Genomic DNA, 19688 nt, shown 5'->3' on the forward strand with positions numbered 1-19688 from the left:
AAAAAAAAGAAAACTGTACCTATTATAATTTCTTTTTCCTGTGTATTAGCAATATTATAATGTAGCCTGGAATGTAACTTCAAATTAAATTTGATTTAAAGAGATTTATGTAATGAAACCATAAAACACAATTAATCAGTAGTTTTAAACGAAGCAGATATTAAGTATGTATGGTTTAGAGACAGTGGCATTGAGTAAAAGACAGGAGGTGGAGGTGGAGCTGGAGGCAACAGAGCTGAAAATTGTTGGGAGTGATGATGATGGACAGGATTAGAAATGAGTTTATTAGAGGGACGGTGCATGTAGGACGTTTTGGAGACAAGGTAGAGGAGGTGAGATTGAGATGGTTTGGACATGTGCAGAGGAGGAACATGGGGTACATCAGTAGGAGAATGCTGAGGATGGAGCCACCAGAAGGAGGAAAAGAGGAAGACCAAGGAAGAGGTTTATGGATGTGGTGAGGGAAGACATGCAGGTAGTTGATGTGAAAGAGGCAGATGTAGAGGACAGGGGGGTATGGAGACGGATGATCCGCTGTGGCGACCCCTAATGGGACAAGCCGAAAGAAGAAGAAGATAATTATGAATTATGGATGATCACCAAGCAGACTTCCTGATTAAGGAGCTTGACAGAAAGACAGCACTAGGCGACGTCCTCTGGACTTTGCTCTGTACTTTCTATTCGCCATTGTCTACTTTTATAGCATTCACACCAACTGTTTTATTCAGGATACAGTGTGGTAGGGGGAGTCATGAATACTCTGAAAGCGCATGACTTCCGTGTGGAAATAAAAAACCTCTCTTATAGCTTTTAATAACACCCAGGAGAACTACGTGGTTAGTGCTTCATTTGCTGTAAAAGTGGATTTAGTGGACATAGGCTATGCTAATTCACCAGTAAGAGCACTAAAAAAAAAATAACAGTGTGCAGTTTGATTTAAAAATAAAAAAAATACAAAATATTGTGCACTTGAGAATAAAGCTATACTAAGCTCACAATATCAGTATGTGATGATCTTTGGCTGTTATATAAAATATAAGACATGTATTTACAGTGTGAAGCTAAACGACACACACAAAAATAAAAAATAAACCAAGGAACAGGTGAACATAGTAAGGAAAACAAAGCAATGACTAGACCTGAGGATTGGGACGTAAAACAATGTGTTGTTGTCAAGGAAACGATGAGGCAAAACAGGGAGGGCAAAATCATGCAAACAGGGAATACATTACATCTACAGTATACGAGTTACAGATGGTGTCCTAATTGTCTGTTCCATTATACGCGTTACGTCTTCCGTGACAGGCATAACATGTCTTAGAGGTGATGCTTATGTGGAGAGGCGAAGGTGGGAGAGAGGAAAACGATGCTGTAGATGGACTCCAGCGACTCCATTCCAGCAGAGCACTTTCCCTAAAGTGCTCGTCTCGTTTGATAAAATTACCCGACTGTTTAAGACGGAGTCCAGAATGGCTAATCAGCTTTGCACCAAGATGTCGGCAGAATTTATGGGACAAGGATCCAGTGAGTGCTCCCGAGTAATGTGTTGGCTCTCTGCCGTGTCTTGTTGTCTTGGATAAAGCACAATTAGCACGAGTTTGTGGTGTCCTTGATTTAGCTACACATTAGCGACGCATTATACTTCTAAGCCACCGCGTATAACGTGGCTTGAGCGTTGATCTCAGATGGGCGAAATATATAATTACAATTTCCAGTATGGAAAACTTCATGTAAATAAGAGAGCGTGTAATACCACATCTTGACATGACTGAGACACCACAGGAAGTGGTTAATCCTGTGGGTTTTTGATCGAAATGTCAGGGGGTCAAGCCCCAGTATCACCAATATATCTTGGGCCCTTAAGCAAGGCCCTTAACTCTTCAGGTTCCAGGGATGCTGTATTATGGCTGGCCCTGTGCTCTGACCACACACTGTGCTGTGATGTACATGTTCCCTCTTTTATATTTAGTTGTTTAAATAGCATTGTAATTTCTATGCATGGCCTTTCTAGCACATATATAATTACAGGTTTGTTTGATGGTCATGCGGTGCACACAACTGTCCAGACACGCTCCATCACAGTCATACTGCAAAACTGTCTAGACAGTAATGATATCATCAAGATTGCTGGACTTGTTGAAGGTTAAATGCTTTTCCAAGACACACACACACACACACACACACACACACACACACACACACACATATATATATATATATATATATATATATATATATATATATATATATATATATATATATATATATATATACACATACATAGAGAGAAATACAGAGAAGTTGAAGAGGATGAATGTATGAATGTAAAAAGACCCACAGGATTAGATAGAGCAGACTGATTGAACACACAAAGAGACAGAAAACAGTGTTTGAGAAAGCATAGGTGTCAGACAATCACTTTTTTTCCAGGCATCTTTTCACATTGAACGTGTACACGCCTTAGAGGGATTAGTGGGAGTATCTTCTCTGTATTGTGTACGTGCACAGTCCCGGGGGGATTAGTGAGCCCTGCGAGAGAGAAAGGAGAGTGCGGTGATGAAGACGTGGAGGATCGCGTGGTGGCGAGAATCCTTGTGGTGATAATGCAATTTGGCTTAGCTCTCGCTGCTGCTTAATGATCCTTGATAAATTAAATGCTTCCACACTGATTGGCAGATGGAGATGGATGAGAAGGTGTATGAGAGGGACAAAGTGATGAACTGTTTTTATATATATATATGTATATATACAGTGCTACAAATGGGCGGAGTGAGATTCTTTCACATCTGTTCGCTTTCATCATTAAATGTTTCGTCATTAACACTGACACGGGATAAAAGCACATAAGTAGCAGGTGCTGAAAGCATGAAAGCATGAAAGCATGTGCAGGTCCCTTTGGAGATGTGATGGAGAAATCCTGTGCATAGATGGCAGAGAATAGAGGGAGGAGGGAGATAAATGAGAGAGCCTGCGTTAAAGGGTTGCAAATTCAAAGTGGTTTGTGAAACAGAGAAGGAGCGAGCATGAGCCCTCCCCTTTATCTGCCTTGCAGCTCTCTCTCTCCCTCTTTCTCTCTCTCTCTCTCTCTCTCTCTCTCTCTCTCTCTCTCTCTCACTCTCTCTCCCTCCCCTCCCTCTTTCTCTCACTCTAAACCTGGCACATTCTGCTCCTCTCCCTCAGTCTCCCTGCTGCATCCCGAGCAAGCACGGCCCTTCGTGCAGCGTTTATGACGCCGTTTCTTTTGTTCTATCTCATCTACAGGGTTTCTGGACTAGCCAAATCACGGCCCGGCTCTCAAGTAGTTCCGTCGCTGTAACTTCGCCGTCGTAGTTTTGCGCAATGAGATGTCCTGAGGAGGGTTTAGCTTGAGTGGATGTTATTGCACTGCAGTGATTGTTAACAAAAATGTGACGTTTATTTGTTTTCGAAAATGAACAGAAGTGATGTTCTCAGGAACGCCGTGAGTATGCAGACGTGTGCGTCTTTTCTGTCAAAGTTAATGTAAAAGTGCTATATTAACAAACCAGGGATATATGTTCTTGGTTGTTGTCCTTCGAAATACAAACACACTTCTTGAATTTTTTCGAAACTTGCATGAACAAGCCGTAATGTGGGACGTACTTCAGTTGATGACCTGCGGCTGAAACCAAACAGCTCCGTTTAATTATCATCAACTTCTATTGACTGGCCAAATTCAATTAACTGACTTGCTGGCCTGTGCCCGTGTTAATTATTAGCCTTATTAGCCTCCTCATGACTGCTATTAAATCAGTTACAGCAATTGAATGGCGAAAGAATTCGGCTATATAGGTGATCTGGCTCTTGTGGATGAACATAGATGGTAAACTGTCCGAAACTCATGTGTAAAGTATTAAATTGTTGAAGGAATTGTCTGCAGTGTGACCTCCACTCCATCACTCCCTCCTTGGACTAACTTTTAACAAGCAGATTTAATTAGGCAAAAAAATATCACCCAGTAGTTCCTTCAATTCGGTTCACATTGAATCATGGCTGGCCAGCATCCTGTTGAGGTTTGGCGCTTTGGGACCTGTCTTAGATTCGCTCATCTCGCTCACTCTGCTCCTCTCATGGTCCTGCCCTGCTTTAGGAAAGAAGAAGCTCTACATCGGCGCCTTGTTCCCCATGAGCGGAGGATGGCCCGGGGGTCAAGCCTGCCTGCCTTCTGCTCAGATGGCGCTTGACTTGGTGAACAAGAGAACAGACATTCTGCCAGACTACGAGCTCGAAATGATCTACTACGATAGCCGGGTAAGTGATGATCTCTGTCTTTAAAGCACTGAAATCGCATTTTAAACAACTTATTATTTGTGCAGCTGTACAATAAATTGGCTGATATTTATGTTATTGAAACAGTCAAGTAAACATGTGCGTATTTAAAACTATTACTAACATATACTTTCACCTGTTTATTCACCGATATTTAACTGGACTTTATATCTGAAGGTCATGAGTTCAAATCTAAGCGCTACCCCAACCTGCCACTCCTGGGCCCCTGAGCAAGACCCCTTACCTGGTAGCTTCTCAGCTGTATAAATTAGATTAATGTATGTCACTCTGGCTAAGGGCATCTGCCAAATGCTGTAAATGTAAATGGTGATGCAATGCATTTACTTTTGTGTCTGTATGTACTTTTTGAAGATAAAGTCCATATTGTATTTTTGGTTATTTTATATAAAAGAATTTTATCACATAAACGATAGAAAGGAATCAAGTCAGTCAAAAGGTCTAGAGAGAAACGAATAAGAAACACGTGCTGTTTTGTTTTCAGTGTGGATAAGACACAGCTGCGAGGTGATGCATTTCGCACGGCACTGTGTAACCGTATACGTGGATGTTATTAAGTACGTATCCAGCGTAGGGTCGGAGTTGTTTGTGTCTCCTTTGAAGCACGCTTCGGTATACGACGAGGGCGTATTGCGTCAATTTGCAATTTGTCCAAGCAATTTGTCATTAGTTGTGATTAGTTCGGTAACAAACCGTCCCCATGTGATTGATACAGCTCGTTACGTGGCGTGTTGGGAACTCGTTGTGATTAAATAAGTAATGAGACTCGGTTCGTTATGCTTGTGAATGTAGTTCCCTGTAGATTTTGTGTACTTTATTGCAACACGGGACGATCGCTCTTATTCACACTGCTCCTCTCGCTCTCCTTCTCTCTCTCTTTCCCTCACGCCGTCGTTTCCCACCTGCTAACCTCCTCCCCCGCATCAGAGATGCCAACATACACACAGTGAGAGTTTCAGACTTGAAGACACACACACACACACGCACACACAAGCTGTAAACAGTTAACTTGCTGTGACTGGTTGGCTTTTCTAAGAGCTCCACTGTGATTGGCTGAAACGGCTCTGCATTGGAGCCCTACTTCAAAGGTACGAGGGAGGACGGGGATGCTGGGGGCTGGTGGTTGGCATGGCAACTGTTACCTAGGCGACTTCAGTTCAAACAAACACATAACTCCACAGATTCCCATCACAAAGAAAATAGAGCGAGAGAGAGAGAGATTGCGTCCTTTTACATTTACTTCAAAAAGGAGGACAGATGAGTCAATAGATGAAGCAAGCGGGTCAGAGTTATTGTGACAAAGCGCACAGCTGAGCTTGCATACGGAGAAGCATACAGACCAGATGAGACCCTAATGTAGTGCTAATGCTTATCTGCAGTCTGATAAAACACAGAAATAAATGGTGTGCCTTTCTTAATATAGTATGGGTATTTGTAGGTTATATATAAAAATAATTCTTTAAATATACCTGAGAATAAATGGTAACCAAATACTGTATATAATGCAGATCCTGATTTCTTTTTTTTTTTTACACATTTCCACATTCCTGACATTTGGAAAATGTATTTTAATGCACTCCGTCTATAATACGTTAGAATTCCTGCTTATACAGAGACTGTACGGTTGAACATACACTGACGCCACACCAAAAAGCAGGTAATAGTTTATATAATGCAGTTTATTGCAAGTAAGGATTCTCCAGTTTCAGTGTTTACTGAACTGAAGATATTTTCGCTTTGTAGTACTTTATATAGTACTTATACTATAAACATTTATAAAAGAGGCTAAATTGTTTAATGGAAGTCCCAGAACCATGTCAGTGTTTGCTTGGTAACCTATCAGGCACTTATGTAGGCTTGTGATTAGCTTTCAAACTTGTAACTTGTAACTTAGTCTGCTCACAATACAATTGTGATGTGGTTTATAATGTGGAAAAGAAATGTGTGTGATGAAATGCCATTATTTTCTATTTTTCTGATGTAAATCAGAGTTTTTATTACAGATCCAAATGTATGGTGTGTATAATCCTTACTGTGAAATGTAATCATGGCAGCTAGTGTAAATAATTTTCTGCTAGATCCGTATTTATGTTTTACAACTGTCATTATGGCTAAAAGGAAATAAGCAAAACTACTGATTAGTGCATTCAGAAAGAATTCAGACGCCATCATTTATTTCCCTCTTTTTTTAGGTTGCAGTCATATAGCAAATTGCCTTAATTAGTACTTTCAATACATCACATATAATGCATATTAAATAATATAATGCATATAATACATTATAATTACATACAATAACAATGCATGTGTATTCCAACCCTTTGATATGATGCTTGAAATTTAGCTCAGGTACATCAAATGTCACTGCAACATCTTTGAGATGTTTCTACATTTTGATAGACAATGCATATCAGAGCGAGAAAAAAAAACAATAAGGTCGAAGGAACCGCTTGCAGAAGCTCAAGTCAGGGTCGCGTGTCTGTCGCACAGATCTGGGGAATGTTAGAAAAGCATTTCTTCTGCCTTGAAGTTTCCCAAGAGCACAGTGACCTCTATAATTCTTACATAGAAGACGTTTGGAACAACCAGGACTCTTCCTTGAGCTGAGCAATTGGCAGAAAAGACGGCGGTAAGAGAAATTACAGAGAAATCAACACTCTGGTTGAGCTTTAGAGATTGGGTGTGGAGATGAAAGAATCTTGCAGAAGGTCAATCACTGCCGTGACACTCCACTGATCTGAGCTTTTTGGCAGAGTGACCAGACAGAAGCATCCTCTCAGTGCAAGAAAACTTGAAATTTCTTTGCAAAAATCCATGCAGGCATTTATTTGTTTTGCACTGAGGCTTTCATCTGATCACTAAACAAAATATATAAGAAGTGAATACTTTCCTAATGCACAAAAATATGCACAAAAGGGTTATTTACAGTATCATATACTTGTGTGTATATACTGTATATATTACTAATGCATATACTGAATAAATTATATATATTATACATGTTGTCTCTGCTGTTATAATAACATCCACTCTTCTGGGAAGAAGTTCCACTAGATATTTTAGTGTGCTTGTTGAGATTTGTGCCTATTTAGCCTCAAGGTAATAGTAAAGTCAGATACTTCTGTGGGGTGCAGTCAGCATTGCAATTCATCCCAAAGGTGTTCAATAGGGTTGAGGTCTGAGCTTCATAGCAGAGCACTCAAGAACTTACACTCTAAACACATGTAAATCATATGTTAATAGAGCTGGCTTTGTGCACAGGAGCAATTCATGCAGGTCTGGATCTCCTAAGTGAAAGGTAGTGTAATGCTTCCACATCCAAAGACATTCTATGCAATTATGTGCCTCCAATTTTGTGCTAACGGTCTGGGGAATAACAACATATGACTGGAAAAGTCGTAAATATATATTACATAGATTAGATATTCAGTACCGCGGACAGCAAGCAGCTTATTGGCAGATGATTTGAATAAGAAAGGCTTCACCAGAAGACACAAAGCAGCAAAAGTTTATTTGTCATTAAGGATTCAGCTCGAGTGTCACCTCTGATTGTGGCCTTTCTTTAAACAGGGTGTCAACATTTATTAACCTTGATTGGACTGCAATCTAATTTCCTCCGAGCCCAGCATTAGATCAGCAAGTCACTCAGGCTGCATATGCTGCCAGGCCATTAGTGGCCTTATTGCTTCTGTTTCCCTACTTGTTTTTCTTGCCAAAGAAAATAAAGCAGGGTGCACAAAAGCTCAGAAATGAGTACACACTAAATCCCTGACCTGGTCAATGACAGGTGATCAATTTTAGCAAAAATTATATTCTATTTATTAACTAGATGATATGAATCTGTTACTTATACAATGTGTATGTGGACAACAAATGTTTCGGTGATGCGAATTGCAAATTGCATCACATTGCATCATATTTAGTTTTTATCTAATGCCACTATTAGAATAACAATATACAAAAAAATTCATGTTGTCATGAATTTAGAGGCAAGTGGATATAAATGACAAGAATCTACAAGAGTCCGAATCATCAGGTAGAATTGTGGTCAAAACAGCCAGATGTCAAAAAGAGCAATGCAGAGATGGGAAAAAAAACAGGAAAAAAATCAGGAAATATGGCCCAGAATTGCAACAGAAATAGAAGGGGAAAAGTGCAATAAACAAAATAGAAAAGAGCTCGTTGGATAGAAACAGGTGAGTTCAGCCCAGTGGATGTGTAGTAAAATTTATACTGGATTGGGATCAGAACCTATTAGTTATGTCTCTCTTATTTCTCTATATGTAATTTGTATAGCGCTTTTAACAGTGGACATTGTCCCAAAGCAGCTTTACAGTAATAAATAGATTATGAATATTTATTTTTTGATTATTAATAAATCTGCATAAGTTTGTCCCTAATATGGAAAAACTCCCTGAGATGGCATAAGAAAGAAACCTTGAGAGAAACCAGATTTAAAAAGAAAGCCATTCTCATCTGATTGACTCTGAATGTCCTTTCATTAAAGTTCTATCATTGTTATTAACTGTTCACTGATGGGCACCTGATTGTTTATGGTATTTGAACCTTAAAACCTTTGGTAGCAGACTGTTTATATTAATTTCAGTCTATATCCATCCTCATAGTTTTAAGTTTAACCCTCCACAGTGAAACCCCTCATGTGGAATCATCCTCAGCGGCATAGAGTGGTCCATTTGAAGAGAACTCTAGACAAGATTACTTGATTACAATTGCATGACTGTAGCTGTAGAAGAGTCGGAACAGCGGGTCATTTTATCCAGCAGGAAGTTCCTTTAAAAAAATAAAGCAATTTAAGACAAAGCACACTGTTACTGTTTGAAGATCATTTGAACCGTAGTACCACGTTTATGAAAGAGTTGCTACAAAACGTTCCACAGACGCAACACTGTATTATTCATCGTACATTTTGCGGTTTAAGAGCCACTCTCCTTACTTACATGTGGTGCAATTTCAGGAAACATTATTTCCATTTTTACGACTAGCTCAGCTATTTATTAATATAAGTGTTACACAAACATCCTTTAAAAAGTTTCTTTGGTGGAGGAAGTAAGAAAGGAACAAGCGATGGTGAAAATGCTTCTGAAAAGAAAACGAGAGAAAAGAAAGCAGATTTTAACCCAAAACTTGATAACTTATATTTGAAATATGGTTTTATCTCATGGCAGGTCACATGCTCCAAACCCCATGTGTGTAATATTCAATTCAATTCAGTTGAAATTGATTCAATTCAATGCATTTCAATTTAGTTTCATTAGTAGAGAAATACAGTTCAATTCAGTTTTATTCCAGTAGTCTTTTTTTGTGTTTTATTACAGTAATTTTGAGAGAAGCGGGGAAATAAAAAAGGCTGGTTCAGGGGTTTATAGCTGTTCTAATGTACAGGAGAACGAAAACTAATTTGTATCGTGGCTGTTATACAACATAAAGCGTGATTCTAAACCTTAATTAAAACCCTCAGGTTGTTGGCCAGTTGCTGAGGACAGATGCAGATCGATGTGTGTTCAAAGCAGAAATATCACTCAGGCCCCTACATGGAATTACTCAATGGATTTTTCATTTGAACTTTTAAAACCCTGTGATTCTTTATCTAGTTCAGACTATTTTTACCTTCATATACAGAAATACTTAACTATATATAATGTAGTTGCCGAATCAATTATAATAATTGCTGTATTATTTATAAATGATACTTGTGTTGCAGTATATTACAATATATAACACATCAGGGTTAATGTAAGAGAAAAAGATCTGATAGGACTCTGTTATAGGAAAATAATCAATTTTGACGAATGACTGATTCCTTGAAGTTGATTACTTTTCTAGAACATCATGTTCCAAAGGGTTTATTTCCTCTTATACTACAGCAATTTACTTGCAATTACAATTTATTTAGCATTTGTTAAAGAATGGAAAAACATGACACATTGTTTATGTCGATTTAGAATTACTTATATATAATTGTTGCTGCATATGTTCTAGAGGCTATAAACATCATCATTTGTTCATCAACCTCTTGTTTCTCTTGAAATTCTTCGGATCCTTCTTCTGTGGAAGCAAATTTTTTTGCCATTTTGAGTTTAATTATATTATTGTTAGACTTATGGTAGATCAAGTGGACATTTGTCATACAAATCCTTTACAGAGTTACAGTGCCTGTCAGAAGTTAAAAAATTGGACAGTGAATGACTGGAAGAAAGTTTTGTGGACAGATGAGTCCAAATTGGACATTTGTGTCTTTAATAGAAGAACTTCTGTATAACATAGAACAGAAGTAAAGATGTTAGCATACTGCTTCTCCCCCACAGTCAAACATGGAGGTGGAAGCTTAATGGTTTGGGGTTGTTTTGGAGCAGGGAATATTGGAGGCATATTCTGGGTGACAGGAACCAACATGGCAACCATTTCATACTTCAGCAGCATGCAATTTCATCTGTACTGCAGTTAAATAAAACCATAGACTCAAACTTTACTATACAACAAGACAATGATTTACAGAACAGTCAGCTGGATTGTTATGTTATTGTTGACTGTGCATGGAATGACCTTCCCAGTCACTGCACCTACATCCTATTGAACTGCTCTGGGATGAACTGAATCACAAGCTCAGAAAGAAACTAGTGAAGAAGCTTTTTAGCTGAATGTTTGGAGAAACGAACAGTCCAGATGCCAAGAGTGTGTAAAGCTGTTCATGCTAAGGCGGATTATACCAATGAAAATAAAGGTGAACATCTGGTCATTTTGTGTATATTTTTGGTCAAAGTCTATTTTCAAACCGTTTAATGACCTAGATGGTTGCATATAAACAAAAAGAACATGCATGTGTCTCTCAAAAACCAAGCTTTTAGTAGGCTATAGTAGTTGTTAGTATAAAAAAGAAATAGATTCACATTAAACCTGTGATTTAAAGTCGAGTCAGAGTTGTAGTTACAGTATTAAAAAATATAAGAATTGAGAATTCGGCACAATTGCGACGGGCTACCAAAACGCATAATGCAACCTCTGGCAAAATCCTATTTCTGGATAAACCAGTAAGAATTAACACTTCTGAAAGTGTACAAATCTTAACAACCCCCGGCAGCAATGTTCCTAAATGCTGTACGCTCATTCCAGCTCATCACCCACTACCATGTCAGTGTCACATTCCCAATAATAACTAAAAAGTCATGGTCCTGAGGGGCTGAGCAGAGCGCTGCTAACAAATTGTGCATAGTAACAAATGAGCCATGGTCAATAATTACAGCGTGACCTATAATGTAGTTTTAGCTGATGTAATGGCGAGTGCAATAACCGTGGAATTTGAAATCAGTCACCGGATTTTCACCACAGATTCTCCCGGTCTGTTTAGTGTGTACGACCTTCTACAAGAAGAAGGGTACAAAAATTACAGGATAATGTGAAACAACCATATCTTTCCAACCAGCTGCTTTTTTCCAGACAGTTACCCTAATGAAACCGAGAGGAAGGTAGTTAAGCTTGTTTAGTTTGCTAATCATGGATAGTTGCTGCGCTATGGAAATCCCAAAGCGTATAAGAGTAGAGTAGAGTAGAGTGTACTTTATTAATCCCCAGAGTGAAATTCGATGTCACATCAGCCACAGCACGAGAGCAACTACGACTTAACAGTTCACAAGACTTACAATATACAGCAAATAAAATATACATAAAAACAGCTCTCCAGTATTTAGAGACTCTCTGTACAGATTAACTGTATGAAATATATCGAATGGTTCATTACTTATTTTCGTTATAAGAATCAGCAGTAAAAAATTTTTCTCTGGAGGTTTGTCATAACTGGTCCAATCTGATTTATGTAAAGCATACTAGTTCCAAGCCAGGAATGTACAGACACTCCAACAGTGGATCTATTACATACTGAACAAAGCTCTGTCACGGTTCAATTATTACATGTATATTGCATTTCCTAAGCTCTCATTGTATGTTTTCTTACATGGGCAGGTGGAGAGAATTAATGTAATTATTACCTGAGTATTTCGGCCATTTTATTAGCTTAAAAGATATCAATGTTTGACTCATTAATATAATTTCCTTACTAGATTGGTTTTCTAAGAATAACATTAGAGTCTTTTCATGTAAACTGAGTTGATAACGCAAATAGTCTTATGATAATATGACATTATAGCCATAATAAATCATAGTACTTTGGATACTTAAGTACATTTGATGGGAATTTATTTATGGATAAGTTATTATACGATATGAATCTATTACTGGAGTAGTATTTTACCGAGTGTAACTCTAATTTAATCAACTACATGATTTGTGTACTTTGTCCATCACAGTCTACTTTTCAGTTTGGATTAAACTGTACAGTCCATTTCCCAGGAGTTTTTTTAGGAACACCCATAACTTGTAACACTTGCATGATCTAACTAGAAAATAAAATAAAATAATAATAAAAAATAAAATAAAACAAGGCACTATTTATTTAGTCTTGACTCTGTGGCGATTGAAGCTTCAAATCCCTGTTCTGAGCTGACAGGAGTGGAACCCGGTGTAATCGTTTTGCTTTAGTAGCGTATCTGCTTTTCAGTTTGTCATGGTTGTAAAGAGTAGTTATTTAACATGATTTTTTAACTTGTCAACTATTTTGAAAAAAAGATTTGTCCAAAAAAAACAAGCACGGGTGTTGTAGCAAGTTCGTGTCTGGAGTTTCTTCCATCATTCATTTCTCTCAAAATGTTGAACTGAATGCTTGCTGTTGAACTGATGCTGACCTGTATTTTTGTGATAAGTAGACACCACCAAGCGGTGATTAAAACAAGTAAAAAAAAAAAAAAAAAACGTGCTTGACCAGTTAATTTTTCATCCGCTCATAAATAAAAAGGAACGATTGATTCCAAATGTAGTTGAGACGCAAAATGTAGTAAAAAGAACGATATTTGACTTCAAATGAAAATGTTGAAATGTAGTGAAATTAAAGTAAAAGTCTCCCCAAATGAAAATACATCAGTAAAGTAGATACGTGAAAAAGCTGCTTAAGTATAATAACAAATTACATTGACTTCATTACTGTCCACCACTGCAAGTCGACATACAGTTTTTTATATTCTGTCTTGTTTTTATCACTATATTCACTTAGTATCTGTTCTGTCACCTCAAAAAGACACCAAAACAAACATAAAATGCTAAAAATCTAAAATGTAGATCAAGTTTTTTAAAGGTTTTTTATTTTTATTTTAAGAGAACAGCAATCGACTCATTACTGTATTCTTAGCATCCACATCATGGTCATGTGACCAGCCAATGCTCTTAAAGTGCTTTTATAATAAAATACAACCCAGTCACTTTGTATTATAGATATAAGGTATGTATGCAGTAGTACGCATGGAATTTTTTTATGTGACACCAGACTTTGTACATCATAAACACACTCTCGTGTTACACTCTGTAATTTATATCAAGATCATTAATCCCATGCGAATCGATCATAAATACTACATACGCCCTTCGGCAACATTACATAACAGATGTGTGTCAAATCTTTTCCCAGCTGTATAGTACTTGTGTCTCTGTAATGCATGTGGCTCAGTTATTTGGAGCCAATCGATGAACAGTGACGTAAGTTTATATCTATTTTCTTAGACCTCAGATGTCTGAATGTATGAAAAGAAAGGAATAGGGAAGTGAAACAGTAGAGAGAGAGAGAGAGAGAGAGAGAGAGAGAGAGAGAGAGAGAGAGAGAGAGAGAACAGGCAGAGCTTTATGAGAGAGGGCATGATACTACTGCAATCTGCACTAGCACTACAAATACAAGTGCATGTATACGGTGCTGTGCATTAGTATTCACCCCCCTTAAGGTTTTCTTCATTTTATAGTAACTCAGGATGATCCTATCTACAATATATGGAAGTTTGTGGACTTCATATGTGGTTTTTGAACATCCCATTCCACATTTAGTCTCCATTTGCTGTTATAATAACCTCCAACCTTCTGGGAAGATGTTCCACTATATTTCAGAGTATGCTAGTGGAGATTTGTGCTCATTCAGCCACAAGAGTTTTAGGGGGTGCAGTCAACATTCTGATTCATCCCAAAGGTGTTCAGTAGTGTTGATGTCAGAGCTCTATAGCAGGCCACTCAAGATCTTCCACTCCAACCCATGTACAGCATATCTTCAGAGTTCACTTTGTACATAAATATGTGTGCCTCAAATTTTGTGGTTACAGTTTGGAGAGGAACCACATATGGCTTGAAAAGACAGGTGTCTATTTAATAGACAGGCTTTTGTCCATGTAATGCATATGTAATCAACACACACTCACACACACTCACTCACACTCACTCACTAATATTATATGCTATTTTACATATATTCATAATTAAGACTCATTCAGTTCATGAAAGTTGAATATAGATGCAGTGGACTGTATGAAATCGACATGAAAAGAAGGGAGAATGGAAATAAAAGAGTACATGTAGTCTGTAGGAAAGTCAAGGTGAAAGTAATCATGCCATAATCTTAAAAAACGTTTCTGAAAGCCGGGAAGGGTTTCATCAGGTAGCGAACGTCCTCAAGGCTGTAACACAAGTCTGGTCACATGACTGCTCCTGGCAGCCCACATGAATGTGTAATATCCTAATATTCAGTGTGGAATAATTCAGTGTCATTGAGCAATATGTGTTTGCTTCATTTATGTCTGCCTGGATATATATGAGTAATATACTGTCAATGTTCTTTTTATTATGAACACCTGTAAACCTGCTCAAAGCATTCAGTTTTAAAGATTGCACAATATATAAAATGGACAGTTTGTACAGACTTTTTCTTAGATTCGTGTTCTGTAATAAATTAAATCAGATACCTATTCTCTATCATATTCCTGTTCTGCATCAGATTTCATCAAATCCCTCTTTTCCATCAGATTCTTTTTATCAGTTTCTTTGGAGAAAAAAAAAAAAACGCTAATTTCCCATCAGTAACAAAACACAAAGTGTGATTTGAGTCGGATGTCTTTTTCCTCAAAGGATGAAAGCCTTTAATACTTTCCGACTTACACTAGTGAACAATTTGTGAGAGGAAATTGAAATTAGATGTGTAATTGGGTATGTCTACTTCCTTTCCTGACTGAGAATTGCCTGCGTATTCGGCGAACCTGTGGTGTAAATTGCGATGGAAAAAAAAAAAAAAACACAAAAAAAACATCCAGGGATGCTGGTCAGCTGTTTGTGTTGTTAAACAAAAAAAAGAACGTTTGCCTTGGTCATTATATTAACCAGGACATGTGGACAAATTGGCACGTCAGAAAAACGGTGACGGCTAATTTGCCCATTTCGCATTAATTGGTTGCGACGTCTCATAGCTTTTGTAAATCGTTCGAATTCCAACAAAGCGAAAGGGTTGCGCGTTAAAAGCAAGCTCTTTGTTGTGACTCGGACGATTTCCTGATTTATCTGTGCATTTAACTGAAATGAAAAGCATAAAGAGACAAAGAAAGAGAGAGAAAAAGAGAGAGAGAGACAGGGAAGAAGGACGGGGACCGTCAGATCAGACATTGTTAAGTACGGAGGAATCTGTTGCTGGAGGGCTTCGCTGATTCAATTTGCGTGATTGCTCCAATCAAACAAAATCAAGCTTCAAGCCTGCGTAATCAGGCTGCATTCATAGTTGGGGACTGTTTTTTTTTTTTATGTAGACGTGCGTGCTTTGTTACGTGTCATTAAAATGCAAGTCTTTGTCCCTGAAACTAAATGAGAAGGCACACCCTCTCCATCATGAGCACGGCTCAAGGCCAGCGAGCGCAGCTCCACACATCCGAACACAATGATCAATGCTAGTGTCAGGCCACAATTATCATTTGAATGAGATATCGATTTTTCCTCAACACCACCTTTAAGATGAATTGAACAATGCTTATTGTCAGACGCAGATCAGACTGTAGCGATAGCAGCCGTGTTGCTGTACAGCTCGATGGTTTCTTTCAATGCTAATTAAATGCAATACTGTGTGAAAGTCTTACACCACTATTAGATTTGTTGTTTCAGTAATGGTTTAATAACCATATATAATTATTACCTCAGTTTCTTTAGTAGAAATTTCACTTGGAAAATACAGGAACTTTGTATGGGGTATTGAAAAATCTGAATACCCCAAAAAAAACTGCTTCTATAGGCAAAAAGTGGCAAGGATTTTATGTGACCTTCCCTTAAACTTGAGTAGGAACCTGGTTCTCATTGAACCTGAATGGAATGGAGTTTTAAGTGCTGTAAAAAGGTCTATTACACCAGGTGTGCAAGACATGCTTGTAATATGTATGAGATGAATTCATCTATCTATCTATCTATCTATCTGTCTGTCTGTCTGTCTGTCTGTCTGTCTGTCTGTCTGTCTGTCTGTCTGTCTATCTATCTATCTATCTATCTATCTATCTATCTATCTATTAAATAAATCTTTTATATATTTATCTCGCAGCAAAGCACTTCACAGAATACGGCTGCATTGGCAGAGGGGGGATTTTTCATTTGTTTGCAGCGCACCACGCTACGAATCTAATAGACTCGGATATAAGACGTGAAATATGCACCAGCTACTCAAATATCTCGCTCTTCATCTTTCAGTGCGACCCTGGGGAAGCCACTAAACTGCTGTACGACTTGCTCTACACGGAGCCCATAAAAATCGTACTGATGCCCGGCTGTAGCTCAGTGTCCACGCTGGTGGCTGAGGCGGCTCGTATGTGGAACCTCATTGTGGTGAGTATCCCAGAGTCGATTTATTTCAAAAGCTCTGCATTGTGAGTGCAATTTCTACGTTTTTTGTAAAAATGTCTTGACATAAAAGTGTCTTGCAAATGAATACAAAAGTTTGAAATGGTCAGACATTTAGAGGAAGTGGGAAAGATTAGCAGGGAGGCTTGTGCCAGTAAAAGAATCATTATTTTGGGAAAAAAAATGCAGATTTGTTTGTATTTGTCTTTTATTACTTTGTTTTACATTTGTTAATCATGTACATAGCAGATATGAATAAATTAATGAAGCTTTAAATAAATAAAATAATAATACAAAGAATATAAAAGTAGTAGTAAAAGTAGAAAAAAATACTTGTCTAACAGGCAAAAAAACCCTACAATTTGAAAACAAAATTTTTGAAACATTTTCAGATTTAATTGTTTTTCAAACAATGAATAAAAAAAAACGCTATCAATTTAAATCAAATAAACAAAATTGCATGCATGTTTAGTTTGACACAAAATAACTAATTAAAGAAAGTGAGCGTGTACTCAGTGCTTGCCGAGGTGAACTGCTCATATTCTCACTTTACTGTATTAGGCTTGTGAATATATTTTTGTTTTCTATTGATCCAGCTATCTATCCATCTATCTAGCTAACTTGCTATCTAGCTCTATCTGTTCATATCTGTAATTATTTAAAAAGTGTTTTCTGTGTAAACCTGCTGTAAATGAGTTACACCATCATTGGGGGCAGTAGTATCTTTGCATGACTTCATGATGTGCTAGTCGGACTATGTTTTAGGCATCTGCGAAAAATGTTGATTAGATTTTGTTTTCAGCAATTAAGATGAGATAAAGATTGTTTGATGACAAGTTTGGCTGTAGCTGGCTATATTAAATAGAATATTGAGTTTACAAAAGTATTTGCCTTTAAATGTACTTAAGTATCCAAAGTACTATGATTTATTACAGCTGTAATGTTTCTATTATCATTTTTGTTACAAGAATCTTTTCTGAATCAACTCAGTTTATGTGAAAAGACTCTGATGTTACTCTCAGCACAACAATCTATTAATAGAATGATATTAATTATTCAAACACTGATTGATGTCTATTACAATTCTCATGAGATCAAAACCTTCCTTTTAACTACTTCAAAAGAATCGGACAAATAAGACCACGGGTGCCGTGACGAGTTCGAGTCTGGAATTTCTTCATCATTTATTCCTCTCTAAATGTTCTGCTTGCTGTTGAACTGATGCTGAACTCTGATTGGTGGATTGCTGTGTGTTTGACCAGATAACTTTTTATCCACTCATAAATAAAAAAGGATGTAAGATATTTAAATTTGAAATGTATTGATGTTGAAGTAAAAGTCTCCTCAATTAAAAATACTTTAGTAAAGTACAGATTCACAAAAAAGAGACTTACGTACAGTAACGAATTACATTTACATCCTTAATGTCCACAACTTTTTTTGTTGTTCCTTCCAAAAACCCTGATTAGTCAGGAGATCAAAAAAGTCACTTGATATCTTTCATGTGACACCATGAAATGTCATTAAAAAAACCCTGCTTTTTTTTCAAAATTTCCAATGTGACTAAAATCCACCTCATATCTGTCAGGGAGACACCAGTCACGCCTCCCACCAATGCTCACACTCTCACTCAGCCTCTTCCTCCTACAAATGACCTACACCTGTCCTCCTCCTACTAATCACCTTCACCTGACCCCTTATATATAAGGTCCCTATTCCCCTTCACTCAGGGTCCGATCTACCAGTTACGACCATGGATCCCCCAGACTTCCTACCGCTCTTGTTCCCTGTGCTTCCATGCTTCCATGCTCCTGGTTACACTATTAAGGAAGCTAAGTGTGCCAATTTGCTACAGTCTCTTCTCAAGCTCTCCTGTGTTTGTATGTTGAAGACAAATGAAGACGTTTTATTTTACTCCCAGTTTCTGACGCTTGGTTTATCCGTGACAGTATCGCTCTCTCCTATTTGGCACGATGTGCAGTTCTGTTTTTCTTGACAAACTAGAATTCTAGTTTAAAATGGCACAATTTAACCACTTTATAAACTAGTATGACGTCAAATCGACCCTTTTGCATGTGTGGGAGGCATCTGAGTGTGTCAGGCATCTGAGTGTGTTATCTCAGGTACTGTGTATGGTTAGCGCAATCCGATAGTCCCTCAGAGCATCGGAGTCCCCTTATCCTCTCTTCTTATCAGATAAGTGTAACGAATCCATGTGATGGATCAATCGAGTGGCCGTCTCACAGACAGATGCCATAATTCCTTTAGCATTCCAGGACTCCTTTACTGACCACATGAAATATACATTTGGTGGAATTCCACCAATTCAAAATAGTATCTGTGTCATTTCCTGTTATTTCAATTTTTTACTTGAAAATTGTAGAGCTGGTTCTTTCCATTTCATAACCACCCCTTAATTTTTAATGCTCAGCTCTATTTCTATATCTGACACCACCAGCATCACCACATTGACCCACATAACCCAATGCTGGCCTCAAAGCCGCCTGCTGTAATGTTCTGTTTACTGCTCCAAATGTTTTACGTTTAAAGTGGGCTCAGGCTTAAACCCTGCCACTATGTCCACAGAAAGACTGAAAAAGAAAAAAACCCACATCCCCTGAACAGAACATCCATCC

The 19688-nt window shown here is 37.8% G+C and overlaps 1 protein-coding gene across 1 annotated transcript in view; it reads left to right on the forward strand.

The window, feature by feature from the left end:
* Nucleotides 1-19688, forward strand: part of gabbr1b (gamma-aminobutyric acid (GABA) B receptor, 1b) — an 84143-nt gene that overhangs the window by 26595 nt on the left and 37860 nt on the right. Inside the window, 2 exon segments of the mRNA XM_046844068.1 lie at nucleotides 4109-4269; nucleotides 16903-17037. Coding sequence (XP_046700024.1) covers nucleotides 4109-4269; nucleotides 16903-17037 — 296 coding nt within the window.

Source organism: Silurus meridionalis, chromosome 29 (assembly GCF_014805685.1).
Source record: "Silurus meridionalis isolate SWU-2019-XX chromosome 29, ASM1480568v1, whole genome shotgun sequence".
Lineage (NCBI taxonomy): Eukaryota > Metazoa > Chordata > Actinopteri > Siluriformes > Siluridae > Silurus > Silurus meridionalis.